The sequence below is a fragment of the Hypomesus transpacificus genome, unplaced genomic scaffold (genome assembly GCF_021917145.1).
Source record: "Hypomesus transpacificus isolate Combined female unplaced genomic scaffold, fHypTra1 scaffold_139, whole genome shotgun sequence".
Lineage (NCBI taxonomy): Eukaryota > Metazoa > Chordata > Actinopteri > Osmeriformes > Osmeridae > Hypomesus > Hypomesus transpacificus.
The window spans coordinates 370,535-394,085 of NW_025813713.1; the positions used below are offsets into that span (position 1 = coordinate 370,535).

The 23,551-nt window shown below is 53.9% G+C and overlaps 3 protein-coding genes across 4 annotated transcripts in view; 1 reads left to right on the forward strand and 2 right to left on the reverse strand.

The window, feature by feature from the left end:
* Positions 1-20: 20 nt before the first annotated feature.
* On the reverse strand, positions 21-4,901 carry abhd17ab (abhydrolase domain containing 17A, depalmitoylase b). 2 transcript variants are annotated; one of them, XM_047051127.1, is made up of 5 exons: positions 4,167-4,901; positions 3,549-3,877; positions 2,963-3,157; positions 2,490-2,669; positions 21-646 (listed from the first exon to the last, which is right to left on the reverse strand). In XM_047051127.1, the coding sequence occupies exons 2-5, from the start codon at positions 3,869-3,871 to the stop codon at positions 424-426; spliced, it is 921 nt and encodes a 306-aa protein (XP_046907083.1). In that variant the 5' UTR covers positions 3,872-3,877; positions 4,167-4,901; the 3' UTR covers positions 21-423. The 2 variants fall into 2 exon arrangements, with proteins under 2 accessions (XP_046907083.1, XP_046907082.1); XM_047051126.1 differs by having other exon boundaries at positions 4,010-4,892.
* Positions 4,902-7,309: 2,408 nt separating this feature from the next.
* The window catches only part of ralgps2 (Ral GEF with PH domain and SH3 binding motif 2), a 44,586-nt gene continuing 28,344 nt past the window's right edge, over positions 7,310-23,551 (reverse strand). Inside the window, 13 exon segments of the mRNA XM_047051122.1 lie at positions 7,310-8,033; positions 8,122-8,213; positions 8,334-8,439; positions 8,670-8,762; positions 8,892-8,997; positions 9,635-9,712; positions 11,077-11,131; positions 11,231-11,382; positions 11,966-12,027; positions 12,029-12,105; positions 12,321-12,379; positions 12,784-12,874; positions 12,993-13,130. Coding sequence (XP_046907078.1) covers positions 8,004-8,033; positions 8,122-8,213; positions 8,334-8,439; positions 8,670-8,762; positions 8,892-8,997; positions 9,635-9,712; positions 11,077-11,131; positions 11,231-11,382; positions 11,966-12,027; positions 12,029-12,105; positions 12,321-12,379; positions 12,784-12,874; positions 12,993-13,130 — 1,139 coding nt within the window. The 3' untranslated portion in view covers positions 7,310-8,003.
* Positions 14,338-23,534, forward strand: angptl1a (angiopoietin-like 1a). The gene is given in 9 exon segments (XM_047051123.1): positions 14,338-14,645; positions 18,750-19,052; positions 19,262-19,879; positions 22,494-22,528; positions 22,530-22,565; positions 22,567-22,713; positions 22,797-23,067; positions 23,262-23,347; positions 23,350-23,534. Coding segments are annotated over 8 exon segments (1,500 nt in total). The 5' UTR covers positions 14,338-14,645; positions 18,750-18,847; the 3' UTR covers positions 23,452-23,534.

The following is a 23,551-nucleotide window of genomic DNA, read 5'->3' on the forward strand; positions in this document are numbered from 1 at the left end:
TAACACAACAGGGAACCATGTTTTATCAATTTATGACTTTATTTTCTTATATATTTGTACATTCTTGGAAAAAAGAAGAAAACTAAAAAGAGAAAGTTCACAACAATTCAATAATAATTCCTAACTGGATCAAATTAAAACAAAAAAAAAACAGATGTCTGAAGACAACGTAGAATAAAAGTCAGGAGGAGGAGGGGGGGGGAGGGTCTGAAGGAATCAGAACACAGAGAGCCTTCCTTTTGGTTGCTACGGCCACATGATTAACATGATATCCAGCCCATGATACACCACACAGGTCGGTGAGCTACTTATCAGCTGTCTGCACAACACATACCAGAGAGGGAGAGGGATAGAGACAGATAGAGAGAGAGAGATAGAGAGACACAGAGAGAGAGGGATAGAGACAGATAGAGAGAGAGACCCCTAGGCGTGCTGGCCCAGCTCCTGTCCTATGAAGCGTCTCAGGCGCTCCAGGTACTGGCTGTAGAGCTCGATGTCGTTATGCCCCGCCCCCTCCACCCAGAGCGGCTCCACGGCGGAGGGGCAGCGCTCGTACAGCGCCAGGCCGTGGGAGAAGTCGATGACCTCGTCCTCCGTCCCGTGGATGATGAGGACGGGCGAGGGAATCCTGGAGACCTTCTCTATACTGGGGGAGATATAACATGGGAGAAGTTATCATTATACTGGAGGGGAGATATAACATGGGAGAGGTTATCATTATACTGGGGGTGAGATATAACATGGGAGAAGTTATCATTATACGGGGGGAGATATAACATGGGAGGTTATCATTATACGGGGGGAGATATAACATGGGAGGTTATCATTATACTGGGGGGAGATATAACATGGGAGGTTATCATTTTGAATGTTTGCCGGCTGTGTCAGACTGTGTATGTGTGTGGTTGTTAATGTGACAGAGTATTTCTAAGAGTGTGTTTGTGTGAGTGCCTGAGAATGCATACGTATGCTACATGAGACTACGTGTGCAGTGTTTCACCAGGCTCAGTGTTTCACCAGGCTCAGTGTTTCACCAGGCTCAGTGTTTCACCAGGCTCAGTGTTTCACCAGGCTCAGTGTTTCACCAGGCTCAGTGTTTCACCAGGCTCAGTGTTTCACCAGGCTCAGTGTTTCACCAGGCTCAGTGTTTCACCAGGCTCAGTGTTTCACCAGGCTCAGTGTTTCACCAGGCTCAGTGTTTCACCAGGCTCAGTGTTTCACCAGGCTCAGTGTTTCCCCAGGCTCAGTGTTTCACCAGGCTCAGTGTTTCCCCAGGCTCAGTGTTTCACCAGGCTCAGTGTTTCACCAGGCTCAGTGTTTCACCAGGCTCAGTGTTTCACCAGGCTCAGTGTTTCACCAGGCTCAGTGTTTCACCAGGCTCAGTGTTTCACCAGGCTCAGTGTTTCACCAGGCTCAGTGTTTCACCAGGCTCAGTGTTTCACCAGGCTCAGTGTTTCACCAGGCTCAGTGTTTCACCAGGCTCAGTGTTTCACCAGGCTCAGTGTTTCACCAGGCTCAGTGTTTCACCAGGCTCAGTGTTTCACCAGGCTCAGTGTTTCACCAGGCTCAGTGTTTCACCAGGCTCAGTGTTTCACCAGGCTCAGTGTTTCACCAGGCTCAGTGTTTCACCAGGCTCAGTGTTTCACCAGGCTCAGTGTTTCACCAGGCTCAGTGTTTCACCAGGCTCAGTGTTTCACCAGGCTCAGTGTTTCACCAGGCTCAGTGTTTCACCAGGCTCAGTGTTTCACCAGGCTCAGTGTTTCACCAGGCTCAGTGTTTCACCAGGCTCAGTGTTTCACCAGGCTCAGTGTTTCACCAGGCTCAGTGTTTCACCAGGCTCAGTGTTTCACCAGGCTCAGTGTTTCACCAGGCTCAGTGTTTCCCACACATAGACTCATTTGTGGCGGTGCGCCACAGAATCAACACTGGCCGCCACATATAGCGTACTCGTTCAGATGCATTTCCTTTCCCTGCTATCCCTGAGTCTCTGTCCCTCACGCGTCTCTCACATACACACACAAAGTCCCAACGTCAGCACACGTTAGCAACGACGCAATGTGATATCAGCTAGCCTTCAACATTAGTACCGTAGCTAGGAAAGATTACGTTACTTTTCGCTAGGTACCTACGAACATGTCTTTATCTGCTAGACAAGTGGGTTCCCCATCATTCTTTTTGTGAGCAGTCTCACAAGCCCTCCTTATCCGTCGTCATGGAGCCAACCAGCTAAATAGTTATTTAACGCTAGCACTAGCGTTGCTACCTGCATATATGCCGACATTTTTTACAATATTTTCAGGCTTCAACCAGTGCTGCTCAAGCATAAACACAGGGTCAGGGAGAGAAAGAGATAGATTCTTTAGGCTTTGAAGAAAGAGTAGGAGAGAAGGACAGCATCCAACATGCTGTCCTTCAACATGCCCCCCCCCCGCCACAAATTGCTTTCTAATCTGTGGGAAAGACTGCGTGTGTGTGTGCGCAGCACTGACTTGGGGAAGGCGTCAAAGCAGTAGGTCTTGCTGGTGTCGGGGAAGGCCACCCTCATGCCGGAGGTGAGGGCAGAGTGCAGGATGACGGCAGCACACTCGTAGCGGGACGCCAGGTCCACCGTGGGCACCGTGCCGATGCTCTGACCGTACAGGATGACGCTCTCTGGACTGATGCCATACCTGGACACCAGGGGGCACACGGTTACACACACACACCTCAAACTCTCTCACACACACACACCTCTCTCTCACACGCACACCTTGAACTCTCTCTCACACACACACTTCGAACTCTCTCTCACACAAACACACCTTAAACTCTCTCTCACACACACACACACACCTTGAACTCTCTCTCACACACACCTCTATCTCTCTCTCACACACACAAATATCCAACTCTCTGACACACACACACATCCTCCCTCCCAGCCTCACCCCCTCCCCTGGTGTATTGTGGGGGTTGTAGTCACCGTGTTCGCAGGGCGTGCCAGGCAGTGTCTATGTCAGCGTACAGGTTCTTCTCGGAGGGCTTCCCGCTGCTGGCGCCGTAGCCGGAGTAGTCGTAGGAGAAGATGTTGCAGTTAATCCGGGAGCCCAGGCCCAGGTAGAAGCTGCTCATCTGGCCCAGGTCCACAGCGTTCCCGTGAGAGAACAGGACCGTGTACCTGTAGAGAGGGACAGGCTGAGCAGGCACTGGATCCATCTGCCCTAATGAAGGTAGCAGCTCTCTCTCCGTCTCTGTGTGTGTGTGTATTTCTCTCTCTCTCACACACACACACACACACAGAAAGAACAGCAGAGCAGGCAGCAGTAGGGCAGCTGGGGTCAGGCAGGAGAGCAGGAAGTTCTGAGTCTTGTGATGAGGAAGTAGGTTCAGGAAGTGAAGGAAACAGGATGTATGGAAAACAGACAGAGGGCAGATAAAGAGGGGGAGGAGAGGAGGGGGGGGAGAGGAAGAGGGAACAGGATGTCTGAAAGCCAGTCTGTCTGCTCTCTGTCCCACCAAACCCAACTACACTGGTCATACACACATACACAGGCGTCACGTGTAGGTACCTGGCGTTGGGGGCACAGCGGATGTACATGCAGCAGACCTGGTTCCCTCTGGAGGAACGCGTGAGGAACACGTCTGTGGTATCCAGCTCTCTCTGGGAGTACTGGAACTCTGCTCTCTCTGAAAGCTGCAGCTTCCAGCGGCCCTCCCCCGGGCCCCCGGGCCTCCCGGCCCCCCGTGGCCTGGCGCTGGGGGGGGCCTCTGGGTCTGGGAGCAGGGAGTAGGTGGGCTCTGGGGGCAGGAAGGCAAGCTTGGCGGCAATGCGGCCGGGACAGGGCGGGCAACAGAAGAGGCAGCATAGCTCGCTAAAGGACAGGCAGTTCATGGTTCCCTGGGGGAGAGGGGAGGGGGGGTGACGTAGAAATTAGATTGATCCACGATGTTCAACACAAACAATGAACAAATCTGTAGCCTCACAAATACATTAACGTAACACAAGATCATAAATCCCTGTTGAACGTACCTTGCTCAGAGTTGAGGAGAGTATTGACAATAAAAAAGTACTAAACGAAAACTGAATTAGCAGGACAATAAGCAAATGATTCTGCGCCGGGAGTAAACTAGCCTACATTAGCACAACCGCTAACCAAAACAAAGCGGCTAAAACTCGACTGGCTCACCCTTTTTAGTTGAACAGAGTCGAAGCCAGTCGGCGGACAAAAAAACGGCTATTTACACTGAACGAGAAGTGGATTCTTTGACGTGAGTATATAAGTCCCCTTATTGAAATCCATGTTTTCAGTTCAAACTTCGTGTCACTGGGCTGTTGTTGTCGTGAGGTTCTTATGGCCGGATGACTCTTCACTGAAGTTTTTTTCTGAAGTTCGCTGATCTGAGGACTTGCAATCCTTATCTATTTAGCAAACCGTCTGTGTTTACCAAACCCAGTCGCTGGAGTTGGATAGTGACAGTTCCATAATAATGGAGGGCTCGGATAACGTCTCATCCGCAGCGAGTTACATAAACATCTCTGACAGCATGGAAACTCAACCGCACATCAATAAATTCTTAAAGTTAACCAGACCAACTCAACACCCTGAACTAGCGAGAGTTCAGCTGCGGAAATCAGCTGGTTCAGGTAGCTAGTAGCTAGCTAGCTGTGCGATCCAGATCCTGACTCGCATAGACGCCGAAGGCACTTAGATTAAAGTAACTTTGAAAACGCAAAACAGCGTGTATAGCGTGTCTCCTGTACTTAATTATGTTTTGACTGTCCAACGCTACAGAGAACTTGGTAGCTGCTGTCATCCATATTAATCTACGGATACGGTCTTATTTTTTTAATCTGTTTTGTATACAACACTGGAGTATTTCCGGGTCACAATTTATTGCCGCTGTTTTCAAAATAAAGATGTCACCTAAAATATAAAAGAAAATAACTTGACTTCGTTTGTACCATCTGTGTGACCAGATTGTCACATGTAATTGACATAAAATACATCGTTTGCAAGCAGACATGTCTACGCTATCTAGATTTAAAGATAATTTAAACCAGTTTAGGGTTCCTTTATTTCGAAAAACTTGACCCGCTGAAAAGTTCAGATGTTTCCTCTTCAGTTGCAGTACTCTGGTTACTCCGATGTTACGTCGCCCACTTATCTCTGGCGTTTTTTCACGCAGAATACAGTACATTAATCCAAAGCGATGTGCGATCGGATCACTACATTGGCCGCGTAAGCTCTTGTAGTTTCAATGCTGGTATCCTGTACCATGATCACACGCACCCGACATCACCAGATGGCGCTGTTGTCATTCATACAAAACTATGAATGACACAATACAAGTTAAAGAATTAAAGTTTTATTTAGGTAGGAAATATTGAATATTAATTAGTATCAGTGGGTCAACCTGAAGTGAACATACACTAGCATAAGACACACGAACAATCAATCATACACGCAACTCACAGGGACACAGCCCAACGGCAGACGTTGGACATCCCACTGTCAACAAACATTCAAATCGCAGCTCGCGGATGGACAGATGGTAATGAAGCAGTTGATTGGAGTAAAAAAGGTCTGCGTGTTTATTGGTTGTCTGGCTCGAATCCCGAAGCACGTCACTCACATCAAAAGGTCATAGTGCGAAGTCGGGTCACATGACATGGGGGGGGGAGAACACCCTGTTTTTAACTGACTGACACACACAAACACACACAGGGTGACAGAGAGAGGGTATGGCCCCCTTTTACACACCAGAACAGCTGAAAGATCAGTTTGTTAACCCCGCCCCCTGCCCTCATACAATCACCACAGCGCCATGCCTCACTTCACCGGACTGATAAAGGACATCAGGAAAACACAATTAAAACAAACTTAAAGCAACTTCACTCACTGCACACACAGAGCAGGTTGTGCATCTTGTACATACTCACAGACGTGTGTGTGTGTGTAAACTCGTGTGGCGAAAGAATCCAACAACAAAAAAGCTGTTCTCACATTCAGATATCAAGACAAACTGTCCTCCCACAGTTAGGAGTGATGATCACAGGGTCATGTTATACAGTCCTGTAGTCACAGGGTCATGTTATACAGTCCTGTAGAGTCACAGGGTCAAGACTCGTATTTGACACTTTCACAAGGAAGTATATTCATCTGCGGTCATCTGTTCTCCTGTCCTGGTCCCAGCTGCTCTCTCAGGTGTGTCTATACACCCTGTAGGGCTGGGGGGCACCCTGTAGGGCTGGGGGGCACCCTGTAGGGCTGGGGGGCACCCTGTAGGGCTGGGGGGCACCCTGTAGCACCCTGATCTTAGAGAGATGGGTTAAACTGGTCTCTCACCTTTGGCATGATAGTCCATCTCTCCTGTCTCTCCTCTCATCCTCCTCCTCACCTTTACACCTGCCCTCCCCATCTCCTCCTCTGCTAGATCATCACGTTCAGACTCTCTGTCTCGCTCCCAGGGAACCCAGCCCTGTGTGTGGTGGTGAGGAGCAGGGAGAGGCTGTGACCAGCAGGGGGCTCCCTGCTGCTTCCTGTTACCTCACAACACATAACACGCCAACAACACAAACATGAAACTACACAAACATGAACAAACTTACAAAAAAGCTAAATTAAAAGCTACAAAACGTTCTGAAAAGGGGCAGAAACGACCACCCACAGTTTAGCTCAGAAAACGAACAGATGGTTAAAACACTGCATGTGCACGTCGTTCCCACGGTAACACTGAGCATCCCTCCTCTCCTAACCGTCCACTAAGCCTGAAGTACAGGACACAGGTGGCCAGAAGGGAGGGTGTGTGTGTGAGGGTGTGTGTGTGTGAGGGGGCGAGTGTGTGAGGGTGTGTGTGTGAAGGTGTGTGTGTGAGGGTGTGTGTGTGAGGGTGCGTGTGTCTCCAGACAACCCCAGGAGGGACACAGCTGCACCCACAGTGAAGAAACACCCGGAAGATCAGACAGACAAGTCTTTAGTGTAACAGAATGTGTGTGTGTGTGACAGAGTGTGTTTAGTTCAGTGAAAAAGTTTCCCGACTCCAGACCATGTCTCACAGATGAGGGAGGGAGAATATAAACAGTCATAATAAGGACTAGCACACAGCCTTGACATGACCCCCCCCTCCCCCTCACACACACAGCAGGGGGTGTTTGAGCCTGTTGAGGAGGTGAGAGGAGAGGAGAGGTGGTGAGAGGAGGTGAGAGGTGGTGAGAGGTGGTGAGAGGAGGTGAGAGGAGGTGAGAGGAGGTGAGAGGAGGTGAGAGGAGGTGAGAGGAGGTGAGAGGAGTTGAGAGGAGGTGAGAGGAGGTGAGAGGAGGTGAGAGGAGGTGAGAGGAGGTGAGAGGAGAGGAGGTGAGAGGAGGAGAGAGGAGGTGAGAGGAGGTGAGAGGAGGAGAGAGGTGTGTTCCTGCAGGAGCCCTCGGGGTTAGTTTTAATATTGTGTGTGCGTGTGCGTGTGCGTGTGTGTGTGTGCGTGTGTGCGCGTGTGTGTGTGTGTGTGTGAATGCATGTGAACAAGAAACAAGGTTAATGAAGCGTGAGATGAAACTACAACACACTTAGGCTGTCCAGTGCTTTCTGTGTGGATGTTTACATATTCTCACTGTGTGTGTGAGTGAGTGTGTGAGTGTGTGTAGCCCATGATAGGCCAAAAAGCTAGAGGCTAGAATGTGGACATCAACAAAACAAATACAGGAAAATATCCTTTATGTCCATCCATGAGAAGAGAGGAGGGAGAGAGGGGGAGAGGGGGAGAGGGAGAGAGGGGGGAGGGAGGGAGGGTCCTTGTGTGAAGTGCTCCACAGGGAAACAGTGGTGCAGATCCTAGTTCAGTTGTCTATATTCACACACACACACACACACACACACTCAGGGGTCGTGTCATTAAGGCAGAGGTGGGGCTGCAGTGAGCTTGGGGTCAGAGTTCAGAAGTTAAGCTCATGGCAGTGATAGCTCTAATCTGAGTCTCTCCTCTCCTCTTGTCTCCTCTCATCTCCTCTCATCCTCTCCTTTCCTCTTCCATCACTCAAAGGACATCAGATTGGCTGGGACCTAGGACACAAATACACCAGTATCACTATGGCACCGAGGGGGGTCTGAGATTGTGTGAATGTAAGTGTGTAAGTGTGTGTGTGTGTACCTGCTGTCTGTTGCTCCTGCAGGCAGCGCTGAGGTGTGTAAACCACAGCTGAGCATTGGCTTTGTTACCTGCCTGGTACTTGTAGCTGTTACCTAGGAAACACACATTTACATCTTTAGAAGACAGACAGGCAGACAGATAAGAGTTGGCATGTGTCAAGGTCAAGGTGAGGGTTATGGTCAGGGGTCAGGGGTCGGGGGTCAGGGTCTCACCGTGCTCGGAGTCCGTGAGCAGGAAGACGTCCGGGTGCTCGGGGTCGTCGGCCATCATGGCCATCAGACCTACAACACACACACTCTTACTGCAGGAGGACTTGAACTGGAGAGAGAGAGGGGGGGAGAGAAGGAGAGAGAGAGGGAGGGAGGGAAACAAACACAATGTTTCCATTACTCTCTTGTACAGGGCCACAATGATGTCATAGCTCATTATCCAATGAGTACTTCCATGTGTCTCCGCCACCACACTAGCCCCGCCCCTTACCCTCTCTCCAGCCCTACCGCCCGCGTGTGTGTGTGAGGGTGTGTGTGTGTGTGTGTGTGAGGACTCACATGCTTCCTCTCGCTGGCCTTGAGAGACTTGGCGTTGTAGTAGTAGAGCTGAGATCCAGACAGAGCCATCCAGTACTTAGTCCAGGAAGACACCTACACACACACACACACACACACACACACACACACACACACACACACACACACTCAGCTACAATACACTGGGGTATGTGTGTCTCGGCGGTGTGTGTGTCACGGCGGTGTGTGTGTGTGTGAGTGTACCGTGGGTTTCCTGCCCTCCCTCAGCAGGGTCTTGCGTCTCAGGACCCCCTGCAGGGTCACCGTTCCAGGGTACAGGTGCACCGCCAGCTCCTCCGATTCTGCAGAGCTGAGAACACACGCACACACACACCGCACACACACACACACAGCCGAGAGGAAGAGGAGACTGGTGATGAAGACATCGCAGAGAGCCTCCACCATACACCACCATGACACACACACACTAGAGCCCGACCGATAAAGGATCTTTAAGGCCGATACCGATACAAATATTTGGTGATTTAAAAATCCGATATATATCGGCCGATATATATATAAAACAAAAAATCCAGAAATGTGTTACAAAACAAACGGATTTCTCTAACACTCTGCCCGACTCTGGCTGGATCAGCTGGTTGTAGGGTTTGTGGCGTTGTAGATGTTGTAGATTTAATGGTTTGTCTGGTGGACAAACTATGCAACGCCAACACATAACATGGTTGTCTGTTTTTTAAATATTGTTTTATATTAATTTATCGGCCATTATGAGCCTTGATTTTGTACCTTGTTTGTTTGTATTGTGAAGGCATAATAAAAAAGAATATATATATTTTTTTTATTAGCCATTATAAAGGCCGATAATATCGGCTGGCCGATAAATCGGTCAGGCTCTAACACACCCCGCCACCACCACACACACACAGTGGCCCAGGCACAGAGGCTTTTGGAGGGGGCAGATAGAGGGGGGCAGGTGGAGGGTGTACCTGCAGGACCGCAGGGCTCCTCTGTAGGGGATACGGGTGGCGCGAGTCACAGGGCCCAGGGAGTGATAGAGGCGAGTCCTGTGATAGGACACAGGCAGGTCAGGTGAGACCACACCTGGACCAGTAGGAGGGGAGCTCTGATTGGTGGTTAAACAGCTTCAGATAAAGGGATTGAGCTCTGATTGGTGGTTAAACATGATCAGATGATGGTATTGAGCTCTAATTGGTGGTTGAACAGGTTCAGATAAAGGGATTTGAGCGCTGGGTGGTGATGCTGAGGTTTCTTTCTGGGACAGAGACAACGTTGAGTGATGTATTTTTGGCACATTAATTAGGTGCGTTCCACCGTGAACAATACTGGTGGAATCACTGGAGGGAGGGAGGGAGGGAGGGAGGGAGGGAGGGAGGGAGGGAGAAAGAGGGAGGGGTTCAGAGAGAGAGAGAGGGTTCTTGCAGGTTTCAGTAAGTCAAATTTAAGACCTTTTGAAGGCATTTTAAGACCATAAAAGATTGAAATGTAAGACGTACACGACGCATTACCCCAAAAATATTCAAATCAAAGAAATTCTGAAAAAAACATTTTATTTCAATGAATTCACATAAATAACCTAATTGAATATTTTTTGGGGCAAAGTTTGCAGCGAGCCTCGTACCTGAAGCTGGGTACCGCTTGTAACAAACAGTGGAAATCTCTGTGATCTATCTAGCCATGTCTCGTTGAAAGTACACTTTCCCATTTTCCACACGGAGCCGAACTTTAACAAACTCTGAGGAGACACAGATGTATTTTGCAGGCAGGTGTTGCATCACAGGATTTGTAGTTTTATCACCGCGTACGGACCAACACCAAAATCCCCCAGAAAGAACTACAACACACCGAACCAACGTTCTGAGGGCAGCGTTCTGCTAGTTTCGTTTGTAGCAACGACTCTACAGCTCCGCTTTGTAGGCTACGACTCAATACTTTCTTGCTACTTTGTATTAACTTTCTGCGGCCAGCGTTTCTTGAAATAAACGAGGGGAAAACCTTTTTTAGACCTGTATAAATGAAATTTAAGACCTCGGATGAAAATCTGTCCGTTTTTAAGACGTTTTAAGGCCTTACATTTTTAGTTTCCGAATGTTAGACATTTTAAGACCCCGCGGGAACCCTGGGAGATATACTGCTAGGTGTTGAGGGTGGGAGGGCTTCAGAGAGAGAGGGGGAGATATACTGCTAGGTGTTGAGGGTGGGAGAGATCCATGTGCAGCACTGAGAGGATGGAAGAGGGAGGAGGAGAGGGGAAGGGGGAGGAGGGGGGATGAGGAACCAGCTCTGAGGACATGGCCGGCTGCAAGGACACACTGACCCGGTCCTGGTCCAACACACACTGACGTGATGCTGAGATGTGTGTGGGTGTATATGTGTGTGTGAGCTTGTGTGTGTATGTGTGTCCACCAACCTCTCAAAGACTGGCCAGGACATCTCTTCACTAAGCTCTGATCCTTCACTGCTCCCTACACACACACACACACACACACACACACACACACACACAGTTAGAGATGCCATCTGTGTGTATGAGTGTGTGTGTGTGAGAGTGTGTGTGTGCTGACCCAGTGAGATGCCGCTGCTCAGAGTGGAGCTCTCGGCCTGTCCTCTGGAGGGGGCGTGGCTCTCCATGACGCTGTCGTCCAATAGGTGTCGAGAGCCGGCGTTGGGGAAGGTGGCGCTCTTGAACTCCACGCTGTTCATCTTTTGGATGAAGCTGAGAGAGGAGGGAGAGGGTCACACTGAGGAGGAGGAGGAGGGGGAGGGAGAGGGGTCACACTGAGGAGGAGGAGGAGGGGGGGTCACACTGAGGAGGAGGAGGGGGGGGAGGGAGAGGGGTCACACTGAGGAGGAGGAGGGGGGGGAGGGAGAGAGGGTCACAATGAGGAGGAGGAGGAGGAGGAGGAGGGGTCACACTGAGGAGGAGGGGCACACTGAGGAGGAGGGTCACACTGAGGAGGAGGAGGAGGGGGAGGGGCACACTGAGGAGGAGGAGGGGCACACTGAGGAGGAGGGGGAGGGTCACACTGAGGAGGAGGAGGGGGAGGGTCACACTGAGGAGGAAGGGGAGGGGGAGGGGCACACTGAAGAGGAGGGGGAGGGTCACACTGAGGAGGAGGAGGGGGAGGGTCACACTGAGGAGGAAGGGGAGGGGGAGGGGCACACTGAGGAGGAGGATGGGGAGGGTCACACTGAGGAGGAAGGGGAGGGGGAGGGGCACACTGAAGAGGAGGGGCACACTGAGGAGGAGGAGGAGGAGGGGCACATTGGGGAGGAGGGGGGTCTGTAGGGTGTCTCACTTGTATCCCAGGCTGTGGCACTTCCTGTGGCCGTAGGGCAGCAGGTTCCTGGGGGAGGGGGGGGGTGGCGGGGGCCTTGGTTGCCTCGGCTACTATGATGCCTTTCCTGCCACAGAGAGGAGAGGCCGACCCCTCCTGGCCTGGAGGAGGGAGGGAGAGAGACAGATATAGATATGGAGAGAGAGAGAGAAAGAGAGAGGGAGAGAAGGAGAGGGAGGGAGATGGAGAGAGGGGGGGAGAGACAGACAAAGAAGCAGGGAGAGAGACAGAGAGAGAGGGAAGAGAGAGAGGGGGGTAGAGAGACAGAGACAGAAAGAGGGAGAGACATAGAGAGAGATAGAGAGAGAGGGGGTACCTGCAAGGTCTTCTCTGGGGCGTGGTGTGCTACTGACTGGCTCAATCTTCAACGACAACCTAAACAGAGAGCACACGCTAGTAACGCCACACTACATGCTAGTAACATGCTAGTAGCTCCACTCTACATGCTAGTAACACGCTAGTAACTCCACTCTACATGCCAGTAACACGCTAGTAACTCCACACTACATGCTAGTAACACGCTAGTAACTCCACACTACATGCTAGTAGCATGCTAGTAGCTCCACACTACATGCTAGTAGCATGCTAGTAGCTCTACTCTACATGCTAGTAGCATGCTAGTAGCTCCACACTACATGCTAGTAGCATGCTAGTAGCTCCACTCTACATGCTAGTAGCATGCTAGTAGCTCCACGTGGTCTCTAGTTAGGGTTAGGGCTAGGGCTATTTATTCTGAGTGTCCCTGACTGGGGACAGCCCTACTAGGGTTCTTCTCTCACTTGTAGTTGTCGTCCTCCACAAACTTCTGCAGCTCCTCGATGTAGCGGACTGAGTTCAGGTACTTTTGGACATGAGGCAGCACAGCCACATCTGAGAGAGACCAGGAGAGAGACAACACTGCTGTAACAGAGAGACCAGCAGAGAGACCAGCACCTCCAGGGATGATCCTGGGGAGGTTAAGTGTTTGTGTGTGTGGCGAGTGCCTCACCGTAACTGCAGGACCTCTGCAGGTCAGAGATGATGCGCAGGATGTTGTTCATCAGGTTGGACCTCTGCTCGTTCTCCAGGATGCTGCCGGTGGAGGGGTAAGCCGAGTCTATGTAGGTGAGGTCAGACAGGTACATCCCTGCAGACAGACAGGTCACACCCAGTCAGACAGACAGGTCACACCCAGTCAGACAGTCAGGTCCCTCCTCTCCGAGAAGTTTCCAGTGTGCAACATTACTGAGTAAATGCCACACAACGACTCACATACCATCAATCTTTAAGATTCTCTCTCTCTCTCCCTTAGTCTATTCTAGACTAGCCTCTAGATTAGCCTCCCTCCCTCCCTCCCGGACAGCTGAACAGCAGCACAAGGGACATGACAGGGTAATGTAGCCAGACACATCAAGTATGCGTGGCTGAGTTCACCCCCCTCCTCTCTCCCTGCAGGACAGAACACCAGCATCTGATCAAAACCAGAGAGAGAGAGAGAGACAGAGACAGAGAGAGAGACAGAGACAGAGAGAGACAGAGAGAGAGAGAGAGAGAGAGGCGAGGGGGGGAAGCTGCTCATTATGGTGTGTAAACAGTCAAGGAACACTGATCAGACAGGCCCCCCCCCCCTCCCCCAGCAGGGTCTCTCCTCCAGCAGGGTCTCTCCCCCAGCAGGGTCTCTCCTCCAGCAGGGTCTCCCCCCCCCCAGCAGGGTCTCACTCCTCCAGCAGGGTCTCCCCCCCCCCCAGCAGGGTCTCTCTCCTCCAGCAGGGTCTCTCCCCCAGCAGGGTCTCCCCCCCCCCCACCCCAGCAGGGTCTTTCCCCTAGCAGGGTCTCTCCTCCAGCAGGGTCTCTCCCCCAGCAGGGTCTCCCCCCCCCCCCCCAGCAGGGTCTTTCCCCTAGCAGGGTCTCTCCTCCAGCAGGGTCTCTCCCCTAGCAGGGTCTCTCCCCCAGCAGGGTCTCTCCTCCAGCAGGGTCTCCCCCCCCCCCCAGCAGGGTCTCTCCTCCAGCAGGGTCTCTCCCCCAGTAGGGTCTCTCCTCCAGCAGGGTCTCTGCTCCAGCAGGGTCTCTCCCCCAGCAGGGTCTCTGCTCCAGTTACACTCTAAGAGTCTCCATGTGTTTCAGTCCGACTGGGAAACCAGAGATCGGATTCTGATTGGATATGAAGTCTGTAGGGGTTAGTTCTCTACCTTCTTTGTGATGTCAGAGGGAGTTGCCCCGGCAACAACGAGAAAAGAAGAAAAAAAAACTCCAACAACACCCCCCCCCTCCCCTCCCCTCACCCCAACCCCCACACTCTCCTCCCCTCCCTTTAACTGCCCTCCTCCTTCGTGAAAACCTTCAGCCACCAGTGAACACAGCCCAGTCATACGGTAGCCGGTAGTAGATAGCCATGCCCCAGCCCTAGCCCCAGCCCTAGCCCTAGCCCCAGAGAGGAGTCCATCTGCAGGCCCTGACGCTGGGAGCTCCAGGGTGGAGGGAGTGCGGCAAGGCGATCGGCCCAGCGAGGACGCAGTGTGCTGGGACACCAGAGAGAGATGAGTCCGGAGCACAGCTGGAGGAGGGGACAACTCTGAGACGGACTGACTACACACTCCAACAGTTACCACTGCAGGATACACACACTCCAACAGCTACCACTGCAGGATACACACACCGGGAGGTAAGACTCAGGACATACACACCGGGAGTTAAGACTCAGGACATACACACCGGGAGTTAAGACTCAGGACATACACACACAGGGAGGTACAAAGGCTCATTTTCAGTTGGGAATGTTCTCTGTTCTGCTGTATGCTGTGTGTCTTGCTCTCTGGCTGTACATGTGTGTGTGTACGTGTGTGTGTGTTTGCGCGTGTAAGAGCATGTTCACGAGTGGTTAGGAGGTTTGAGGATGTAGTGTGGCCAGAGGTTTCGCCTCCACACAGAATCACCTAGCAACACAGAGGATTCCCCCCCCCCCCCTCCCAAGAGGAACATGTCCAGGCTCACCCTGCACTGGGGGAAGGGAGGGAGAAAATCAGGGGGAGAGAAGATTAGGGGGAGATCTGGGAGAGATGTGGAGGATCATGGTGGCTTGTGTTTGTGCTGTTGTCAGATCTTCAGGAGGGGAGGGCTGGTCTGACTTCACTAACTGGGTTGTTAGGTTGTTGATGTATGAAGAAGATGTATGAAGATGGTGGAGTATTTGTAAAGTTTTTCTTGAAGGAAAACAATTCTGGATATAATCCTATTCCCTGTACCTTTCCTCACTATACACACCCCTGACCCTCCATCTGACCATCCATCTGACCCCTGACCCTCCATCTGACCCCTGACCCTCCATCTGACCCCTGACTCTTCATCTGACCCCTGACCCTCCACCTGACCCTCCACCTGACCCTCCACCTGACCCCTGACCCTCCACCTGACCCTCAGCCATGAACAGTAATAGTATTCCCACCCTGTTCTGTTCCACTCCACCTCTGTCAGGCCACATCTGCTAACGCAACAATGGCTACACACACCAGGTACACACAAACACCAGGTACACACACACACACCAGGTACACACACACGAGCTCAGAGCCAGGTCCCTAAACAGCTAAAGCAGATCCAGTATAAGAGACACAACAAGGTTCAGTCCAGACTATGGCAGCAGATCGCGAGGCAACAGGCTTCACATGGAGATAAATCACAGAGGAAATCCACCACTAACTCATCTGAGGGGGGAGAGGGAGGGGGGAGAGGGAGGGGGGAGAGGGAGGGGGGAGAGGGAGCATGAGCACCTTTCTGAGTCTTATCCAGAACATTCCGTGCAGAAACAGAGCAGGCTGGTCCTGAAATGTGTGTGTGTGTGTTCACAAGGGGATCTATATCTGTTAAAACAGACTGTAGAATGAGTAGCCTTTTTACAGCTGTTAATGAAAAGACAGAGAGAGGGAGGGAGAGAGTGAGGTGAGGCCTTGTTTGAACTCCCTTAAAAGATGTGGTGGTGAGTGTGAATGTGTGTGTGTAGGGCCAGGGGGTGGGGTGTATGGGGGCAGACTTAACCCCACAAAGACTGATTGATGGAGAGGTTGGGGGTAGGGCTCTGATCCAGAACATCACCACACAAGGCTAGGGTTCTACTGCAGAACCATCACCACACAGGGCTAGGGTTCTAAAGCAGAACCATCACCACACAGGGCTAGGGTTCTACTGCAGAACCATCACCACACAGTGCTAGGGTTCTAAAGCAGAACCATCACCACACAGGGCTAGGGTTCTACTGCAGAACCATCACCACACAGGGCTAGGGTTCTACTGCAGCACCATCACCACACAGGGCTAGGGTTCTAAAGCAGAACCATCACCACACAGGGCTAGGGTTCTGCTGCAGAACCATCACCACACAGGGCTAGGGTTCTACTGCAGAACCATCACTGATCTGGAGATCTTAGTTAGATCCTCCTCCAACCCCCATGATGTCCCTCTCCCCCCTCCCCCCCCCTCTCCCCCTCCCTCATTCCTTCCTACTGAAACAGGCTCCAGGACCAATTAGAGCTAAAGAACTGGATTCTTTCACTTTATAAATCCTTAGCTACACTGCTTCTCACTCTCCCCTTCTCATCTCTCCCCTCTCATCTCTCCCCCTCTCATCCCTCCCTCCTGCAGAGCCACCATCCTTACGCTGCTGACAGGACAAACACTACGTTCCACAGCTTCCTCTTGTTAGACATGACAGATGGAGTGTGTGTTTGTGTGTGTATGAGTGCTTATGATTGTTGGTGTGTAGGAAAGTAAGTGTTTGTAAGTGTGTGTATGTGTGTGTGTGAGTGGTTCAGAGCTATGCTGAGTGAAGACTACAGCTGTTAACTACATAGCCCCCTCACTCCACATCCCTCAGCCTCTTCCCCCCATGATGGATGTGTTGTGTGTGTGTCTGGATGCATGTCTCTGTGTGTGTGCGTGCCTTTCATTTGGACAGCATGTGGGAAAGTCTGAGAAGCAGATGTTAGAAGCTGTGAAATACATTGGCAATACAAATATAAATACATTTACTGTGATGCATAAGGCGGGAGAGAGAGCGAGCGAGAGAAAGAGGGGGAGAGAGATAGGGAAAGGTAAAGGCTTTTCAAATGTAAACTGGGAACCAGATATTCGATGCCGTGTTAAGTCATCTCTCCCTCCCTCCAATATACTTTAATGACTTCTCCAGTCATTTCCTCTCTGGCAGCCATTAATGTGATGTCACTTCCCCAGACACGTCCTGTCCCAGTTTGGTCTGGACACAAGATGGCCGACCTCCTCCACCACAACACAGTCTGGCTCCAAGCTGAACACGCCCTCACCACAGACGCCTAGCTCAACCCTCTGGGAGAGAGAGGGAGGGAGGGCGTGTGTGTGAAACACTAACACATCAAGATTTTGATCGGTTGAGTCTGGTCTATCCTGATTGGTCCATGTGGAAACTGATGTCCTGATTGGCTAACTCAGACAGCATGACAGCCAGTCAGTGAGATGAGGCCTGGGAGGGAGATGTACAGAGCAGATACTGGGTCATGTGAGAACCCCCTCTCTCCCCCCCCCCCCCCCCCCCCCCCCCCTCATGCAGAGGAGAGCACAACACTCTCTCTGCCTCCCTCTCTCCTCTGCTACAAGAGAGAGAGAGAGAGAGAGAGAGGGAGAGAGAGAGGGAGGGAGAGAGAGGGAGGGAGAGAGTGAGGAGCGAGAGAGAATCCCGTCTGCTTGAGTGTGTGTGTAAATTGCTCTACCTCCTAACCCTTCTCAGAACCCTGGAATGTCTTTCATCTGCAGTTCAGAGAGGATCCGGGGTCTCTGGTACTAAGAAACACTGAGGAGATCACTGTAAGGGTTAGAGGGGGAGGAGAGAGAGGGGAGGAAAGAGGGAGGAGAGAGGGAGTAGAGATCACTGTCAGGGTTGGAGAGGGGGGGGAGGAGAGAGGGAAAGACAGAGGGAGACAGAGAGACAGACCCAGAGAGACAGACCCAGAGAGACAGACACAGAGAGAGACAGACAGAGATAGACAGAGACAGATAGACACAGAGAGAGACAGACAGAGATAGACACAGACACAGATTGATAAAGAGAAGGAGACAAAGATAGAGAGTGACAGATATAGGACACACAGACAGAGCCCAGAGTACAAAGGAATATAACAGAGATAGAAGGAAGGAGAGAGGATAGGAGAGGGAGAGAGAGGATAGGAGGGAGAGAGAGGATAGGAGAGGGAGAGAGGATAGGAGAGGGAGAGAGAGGCCACAGACCGACAGCAGTGTGTGTGTGTGTGTGTGTGTGTGTGTGTGTGCGTGTGTGTGAGCAGACACCTCCTACAAAGGTCAGCGTGTGTGTCTGTGGAGCTGGTGTCTGGAGCCACATGGTGCAGAGTGGCTCTGTGTTTACAGGCGGTCTGACAGGGGCACAGCCCCTGGCCCCAGCAGCCCCCTGCCCCAGCAGCCCCCGGCCCCAGCAGCCCCCGGCCCCAGCAGCCCCACAGACACACACCAGAGCCCCTCCTCAGGCGGTGCTCCTGCCCTGATCACGGAGCACCTCTGCCTGGCCAGCAGCGCTGACAGCTCGGGGGCTCCTAGTCATTAGCTATAAACATGTTAGCTAATTATGAAGGTCTGTGTGGCTGAGGAAGCTGGGTTCAGGAGCTGCAGGGGGGGGCGGGGGGCAGGTGGGCGGGGGGCAGGGGGCAGCATGTCTCCCTGGGAGGCCGCTCGCCTGTACACACGCTGGGGCTTCTGGGATTCACTGACCCAGTGACTTATCTGTTCACAGGAAACCAGAAGGAGAACCAGAAGGAGAACCAGAAGGAGAACCAGGACCTGCAGAGGTGTAACCAAGACCTCCAGGGTAGAAGCAGGACCTCCAGGGGCATGCGAGGGCTGGCGTGGGCTGTGTGCACCCTGCTCTGCCTCTCCCTGGCAGGGGGGAGCCAAGGCCGGAGACCTGGGGAGCAGGCTGGCCCCGGGGGGAGCCGGGGGGGCAGGGAGACCCTACTCAGGACCAGGAGGTCGGCTCTGGACCCAGACGCCAAGAAATGCTCCTACACCTTCCTGATCCCAGAGCAGAAGATCACAGGTGAGCTCTCTCCCAGGTTGTTCACCTCAAACACATGCAGCTCCAGAGACTAGCAGCCTTCTGTTGTGTCTACAGCTGTGATCGTCAAACAGGTCAGTGATAGCCTGATCTGTGATAGCTGATCTGTGATCGTCTAGCTGATCTGTGATCGTCTAGCTAATCTGTGATCGTCTAGCTAATCTGTGATCGTCTACCTGGTCTGTCTCCAGGGCCGATCTGTGCGAGCTCCACGGGCCCGGAGGCAGACAAAGAGCGGGTGACCCGCATGGACATCTCGTCCGTGCAGGAGGTCTTGGCCCGGCAGCGCAGGGAGCTGGAGAACCTGCAGCTGGTGGTGAACGTGGACGGGAACATGGTGACGGAGATGAAGCTTCTGAGGAAGGAGAGCAGGAACATGAACTCCAGGGTGACTCAACTCTACATGCAGCTGCTGCACGAGATCATCAGGAAGAGGGACAACTCCCTGGAGCTAGCCCAGCTGGAGGTCCGCATCCTGAACGTCACGTCGGAGATGCTGCGTCTGGCCTCGCGCTACAAGGAGCTAGAGGCTCGCTTCTCTGCCATGGCGGGGGTGGTGAACAATCAGTCCCAGCTGATCACCACGCTGGAGGAGCAGTGTATGCGGGCTGGGGGGCGAGGAGAGCTGCCCCTGGTGCCCCCCCTGGTGCCCGTGGTGCCCGAGAACCTCCCAGTCAACAGCCGCTTCACCAACGAGATCCAGAGAGACCACTCCAGGGCCTTCACAAGAGGGTCCCGCATGGACTCCCCCACCGCCAGCCCCTATGGTCTGGCACCCCCTGTGCCCCAGGGCACCCTCAGCTCTGACGGTGCGTACCAAGTCCGGAGAATTGGGGGAGACACAATTCACTTATATGAAGAACCGAAACAGATTATAGCTCCATTTAGAGTAAGAAGCAGGAGTAGCCATTTCGTAAACCTTGCCAACGTTAAATTAGCATAGCCGTGGCTAATGGGGCATGTAATTCTCTAGCAGTCGTAATAGTGCATGTAATTCCCTGCAATGCCTTCTGGGAAGGGGGGCCCAACACTGGCACACAGGAGATGCAGTGACATCACACATTCCTGTGATTCCCTCCTGCCAGCTGGAATGAGCTACAGGAAAGAGATGTGGGGAGAGAGAGGCTGGGGGAGGCTGGGGGGACGGAGGCTGGGGGGAGGCTGGGGGGGACGGAGGCTGGGGGGAGGGTGGGGGGGACGGAGGCTGGGGGAGGCTGGGGGGAGGCTGGGAAGAGGGAAGATCTCTGGGTGTATGGTACGGTTTAGAGAGGTCTTTCTGAGCTGACAGATTTATGATGGTCAAGTCCAGTCTAAATGCCATCCATCAAAGACAAACACAGCAGTCCTCAATCACAACACAGCGAGGCAGAGGACAACCCAGGCAGAGAGGCACAGAGAGAGGGAGGGAGGCAGAGAGAGGCAGAGAGAGAAAGGGAGAGGCAGAGAAAGGGAGGCAGAGAGGGAGGCAGAGAGAGAGGAAGAGAGAGAGGGAGGCAAAGAGGGAGGCAAAGAGAGAGGGAGGCAGAGAGAGGCAGAGAGAGAGGCAGAGAAAAGGAGGCAGAGAGGGAGGCAGAGAGAGAGGAAGAGAGGGAGGCAAAGAGGGAGGCAGAGAGAGAGGGAGGATAAGAGCCTGATGCTAGGTAGGTATCTCTAGGTAGGTATCTCTTGGCACATGTTTCTACTAAGCACCAGACAGGCACACATCTGGGTGTCAGACAGACAGAACCGGCTGATCGAACAGAATAAAACTTTATTGTCCAACCATCCCTCCAGATGACAAATAAGCTGTTCTAGAACCATCTTCCTTCCAACTGCCCTCCCTCCCTCCCTCCCTCCCCCTCCCCCGACCAAGAGTCCGCCACAACAACAGATTAGACATCTAAAAGTCAGATTACATTCAGCATGAAACCAATTATCATGGTAACAGATCTGCTTGGGAACTGCTGTGTGGATGAGAGAGTGGATGAGGCTGTGTGGATGAGTGGTGACAGAGAAAGGGGGAGGAGGCAGAGAGGGGGAGGAGTCAGAGAGAGGAGAGGGGGAGGGGGGGGGAGGGGAAGAGGGAGAGAGGGGAGAAGAGGAAGGAAGGGAACCTCTCAAGTAAAATAAAGGATGAAGATATGTGGTTAGCAGCAGCAGCAGCCCAGGAGGGGGGTCAGGTGAGTGGGGGGCAGCAGGGTGGGGGCAGCAGGGTGGGGGCAGCAGGGTGGGGTCAGGTGAGTGGGGGGCAGCAGGGTGGGGGCAGCAGGGTGGGGGCAGCAGGGTGGGGGCAGCAGGGTGGAGGGCAGCAGGGTGGAGGGCAGGTGAGTGGGGGGGCAGCAGGGTGGAGGGCAGGTGAGTGGGGGGCAGCAGGGTGGGGGGGCAGCAGGGTGGAGGGCAGCAGGGTGGAGGGCAGGTGAGTGGGGGGCAGCAGGGTGGAGGGCAGGTGAGTGTGGGGGGCAGCAGGGTGGGGGGCAGGTGAGTGGGGGGCAGCAGGGTGGAGGGCAGGTGAGTGGGGGGCAGCAGGGTGGGGGGGCAGCAGGGTGGAGGGCAGGTGAGTGGGGGGCAGCAGGGTGGGGGCAGCAGGGTGGGGGCAGCAGGGTGGAGGGCAGCAGGGTGGAGGGCAGCAGGGTGGAGGGCAGGTGAGTGGGGGGCAGCAGGGTGGAGGGCAGGTGAGTGGGGGGCAGCAGGGTGGGGGCAGCAGGGTGGGGGGCAGCAGGGTGGAGGGCAGGTGAGTGGGGGGCAGCAGGGTGGGGGGCAGCAGGGTGGAGGGCAGGTGAGTGGGGGGCAGCAGGGTGGGGGGGGCAGCAGGGTGGGGGGGCAGCAGGGTGGAGGGCAGGTGAGTGGGGGGCAGCAGGGTGGGGGGGCAGCAGGGTGGAGGGCAGGTGAGTGGGGGGCAGCAGGGTGGGGGGGCAGCAGGGTGGAGGGCAGGTGAGTGGGGGGCAGCAGGGTGGGGGGGCAGCAGGGTGGGGGCCAGCAGGGTGGGTTCTGGGGGGGCAGCAGGGTGGGTTCTGGGGGGGCCAGCAGGGTGGGGGTTAGCAGGGTGGGTTCTGGGGGGGCAGCAGGGTGGGGGTGGAGTCTCAGGTACCAAAGGAGGATGTACAGTCATCTCTGCTTCTGCTCCAACCAGCTGAGAAAACCTCCCCTCCCCGCCCCCGGCCCCCCCGGTCCCCATACACAATGATGGTCTTCATAGCACTTCAATACACGTTATCCACACAGGGGAGCGGGGGCAGGGGGGGACCGGGGTGGGGGGGCCAGGCAGGGTATTCATATTCGTCCAGCTGTCTTAGACTTCACAGAGACATCTGTGGTGATCTCCCCCACACACACAACCCCAGGCTCACCAGACCTCGCTCCACTCTCCCCCCCCCTCCCCCCCCCTCTCCCCCCCTCTCCTCTCTCCCTTCCCTCCCCCCCCTCTCCTCTCCTCTCCCCCCCCAGGGCCATTCAGGGACTGCTCCCAGGTGCGAGCGGCGGGGCCACAGCACCAGTGGCATGTACCTGCTGCAGGCGGGGGCCGGGGGGGGGGGCCGGGGGAGCAGGGGCAGGGGGGCTGATCCAGGCCTGGTGCGACCAGACCCTGGACCACGGGGGCTGGACCGTGCTCCAGAGACGTCGAGATGGATCAGTCAACTTCTTCAGGAACTGGGAAAACTACAAGGTGGGGAGACCGCTCTGTGTGTGTGTGTGTGTAGTATAAGGGTACTGGCGTGTAACACGCATGTGCTGTGTGTGTGTGTGCAGAAGGGTTTTGGGAACATCGACAGTGAGTACTGGCTGGGTCTGGACAACATGTACCGGCTGTCCAGCCAGATGGACTACAAGCTGCTGGTGGAGCTGGAGGACTGGGTGGGGAAGAAGGTGTATGCGGAGTACAGCAGCTTCACCCTGGAGCCTGAGAGCCAGGGCTACCGCCTGCGTCTCGGGGCCTACCAGGGCAACGCTGGAGACTCCCTCAGCAGCAACAACGGCAAGCAGTTCACCACCCTGGACCGGGACAAGGATACCTTCTCAGGTGGGGGGTGTTTCTTGATGGCATGCACTGAGCCTCTCTCTCCCCTCTCCCCCCCAGCTAACTGACATTCTTTCCCCTCTCCTCCCAGCTAACTGACCCTCTCCCCTTTCCCCCCAGCTAACTGACCCTCTCCCCTCTCCCCCCAAGTAACTGACCCTCTCCCCTCAGCTAACTGACTCTCTCTCTCCCCCCAGGTAACTGCGCCCACTTCCACAAGGGGGGCTGGTGGTACAGTGGGTGTGGCCAGACCAACCTGAATGGGGTGTGGTACAGTGGAGGCGTGTGTACCGCAGCAAGTTCCAGGATGGCATCTTCTGGGCCGAGTACGGAGGAGGGTTTTACTCTCTCAAGACTACACGCATGATGATTAGACCCATCGACTGAGCTGGAAGCTCCCCTCCCCCTCCAGCCCCCCCCTCCCCCTCCAGCCCTCCCCCAGCCCTCACCTCACCCCCAGCCCTCTCCTCACCCTCGAGCTCTCCCC

Bases quoted from the DNA above. Each gene is read 5' to 3' on its own strand.
- abhd17ab (XM_047051127.1), bottom strand. From the start codon at position 3,871: ATGAACTGCCTGTCCTTTAGCGAGCTATGCTGCCTCTTCTGTTGCCCG. The intron at 3,158-3,548 runs GTACCTACACGT...CCCTCTCTACAG, and splicing joins CGCTGTGCCCCCAACGCCAG to GTACACGGTCCTGTTCTCTC. The intron at 2,670-2,962 runs GTGACTACAACC...CCTGGTGTCCAG, and splicing joins TGGCACGCCCTGCGAACACG to GTATGGCATCAGTCCAGAGA.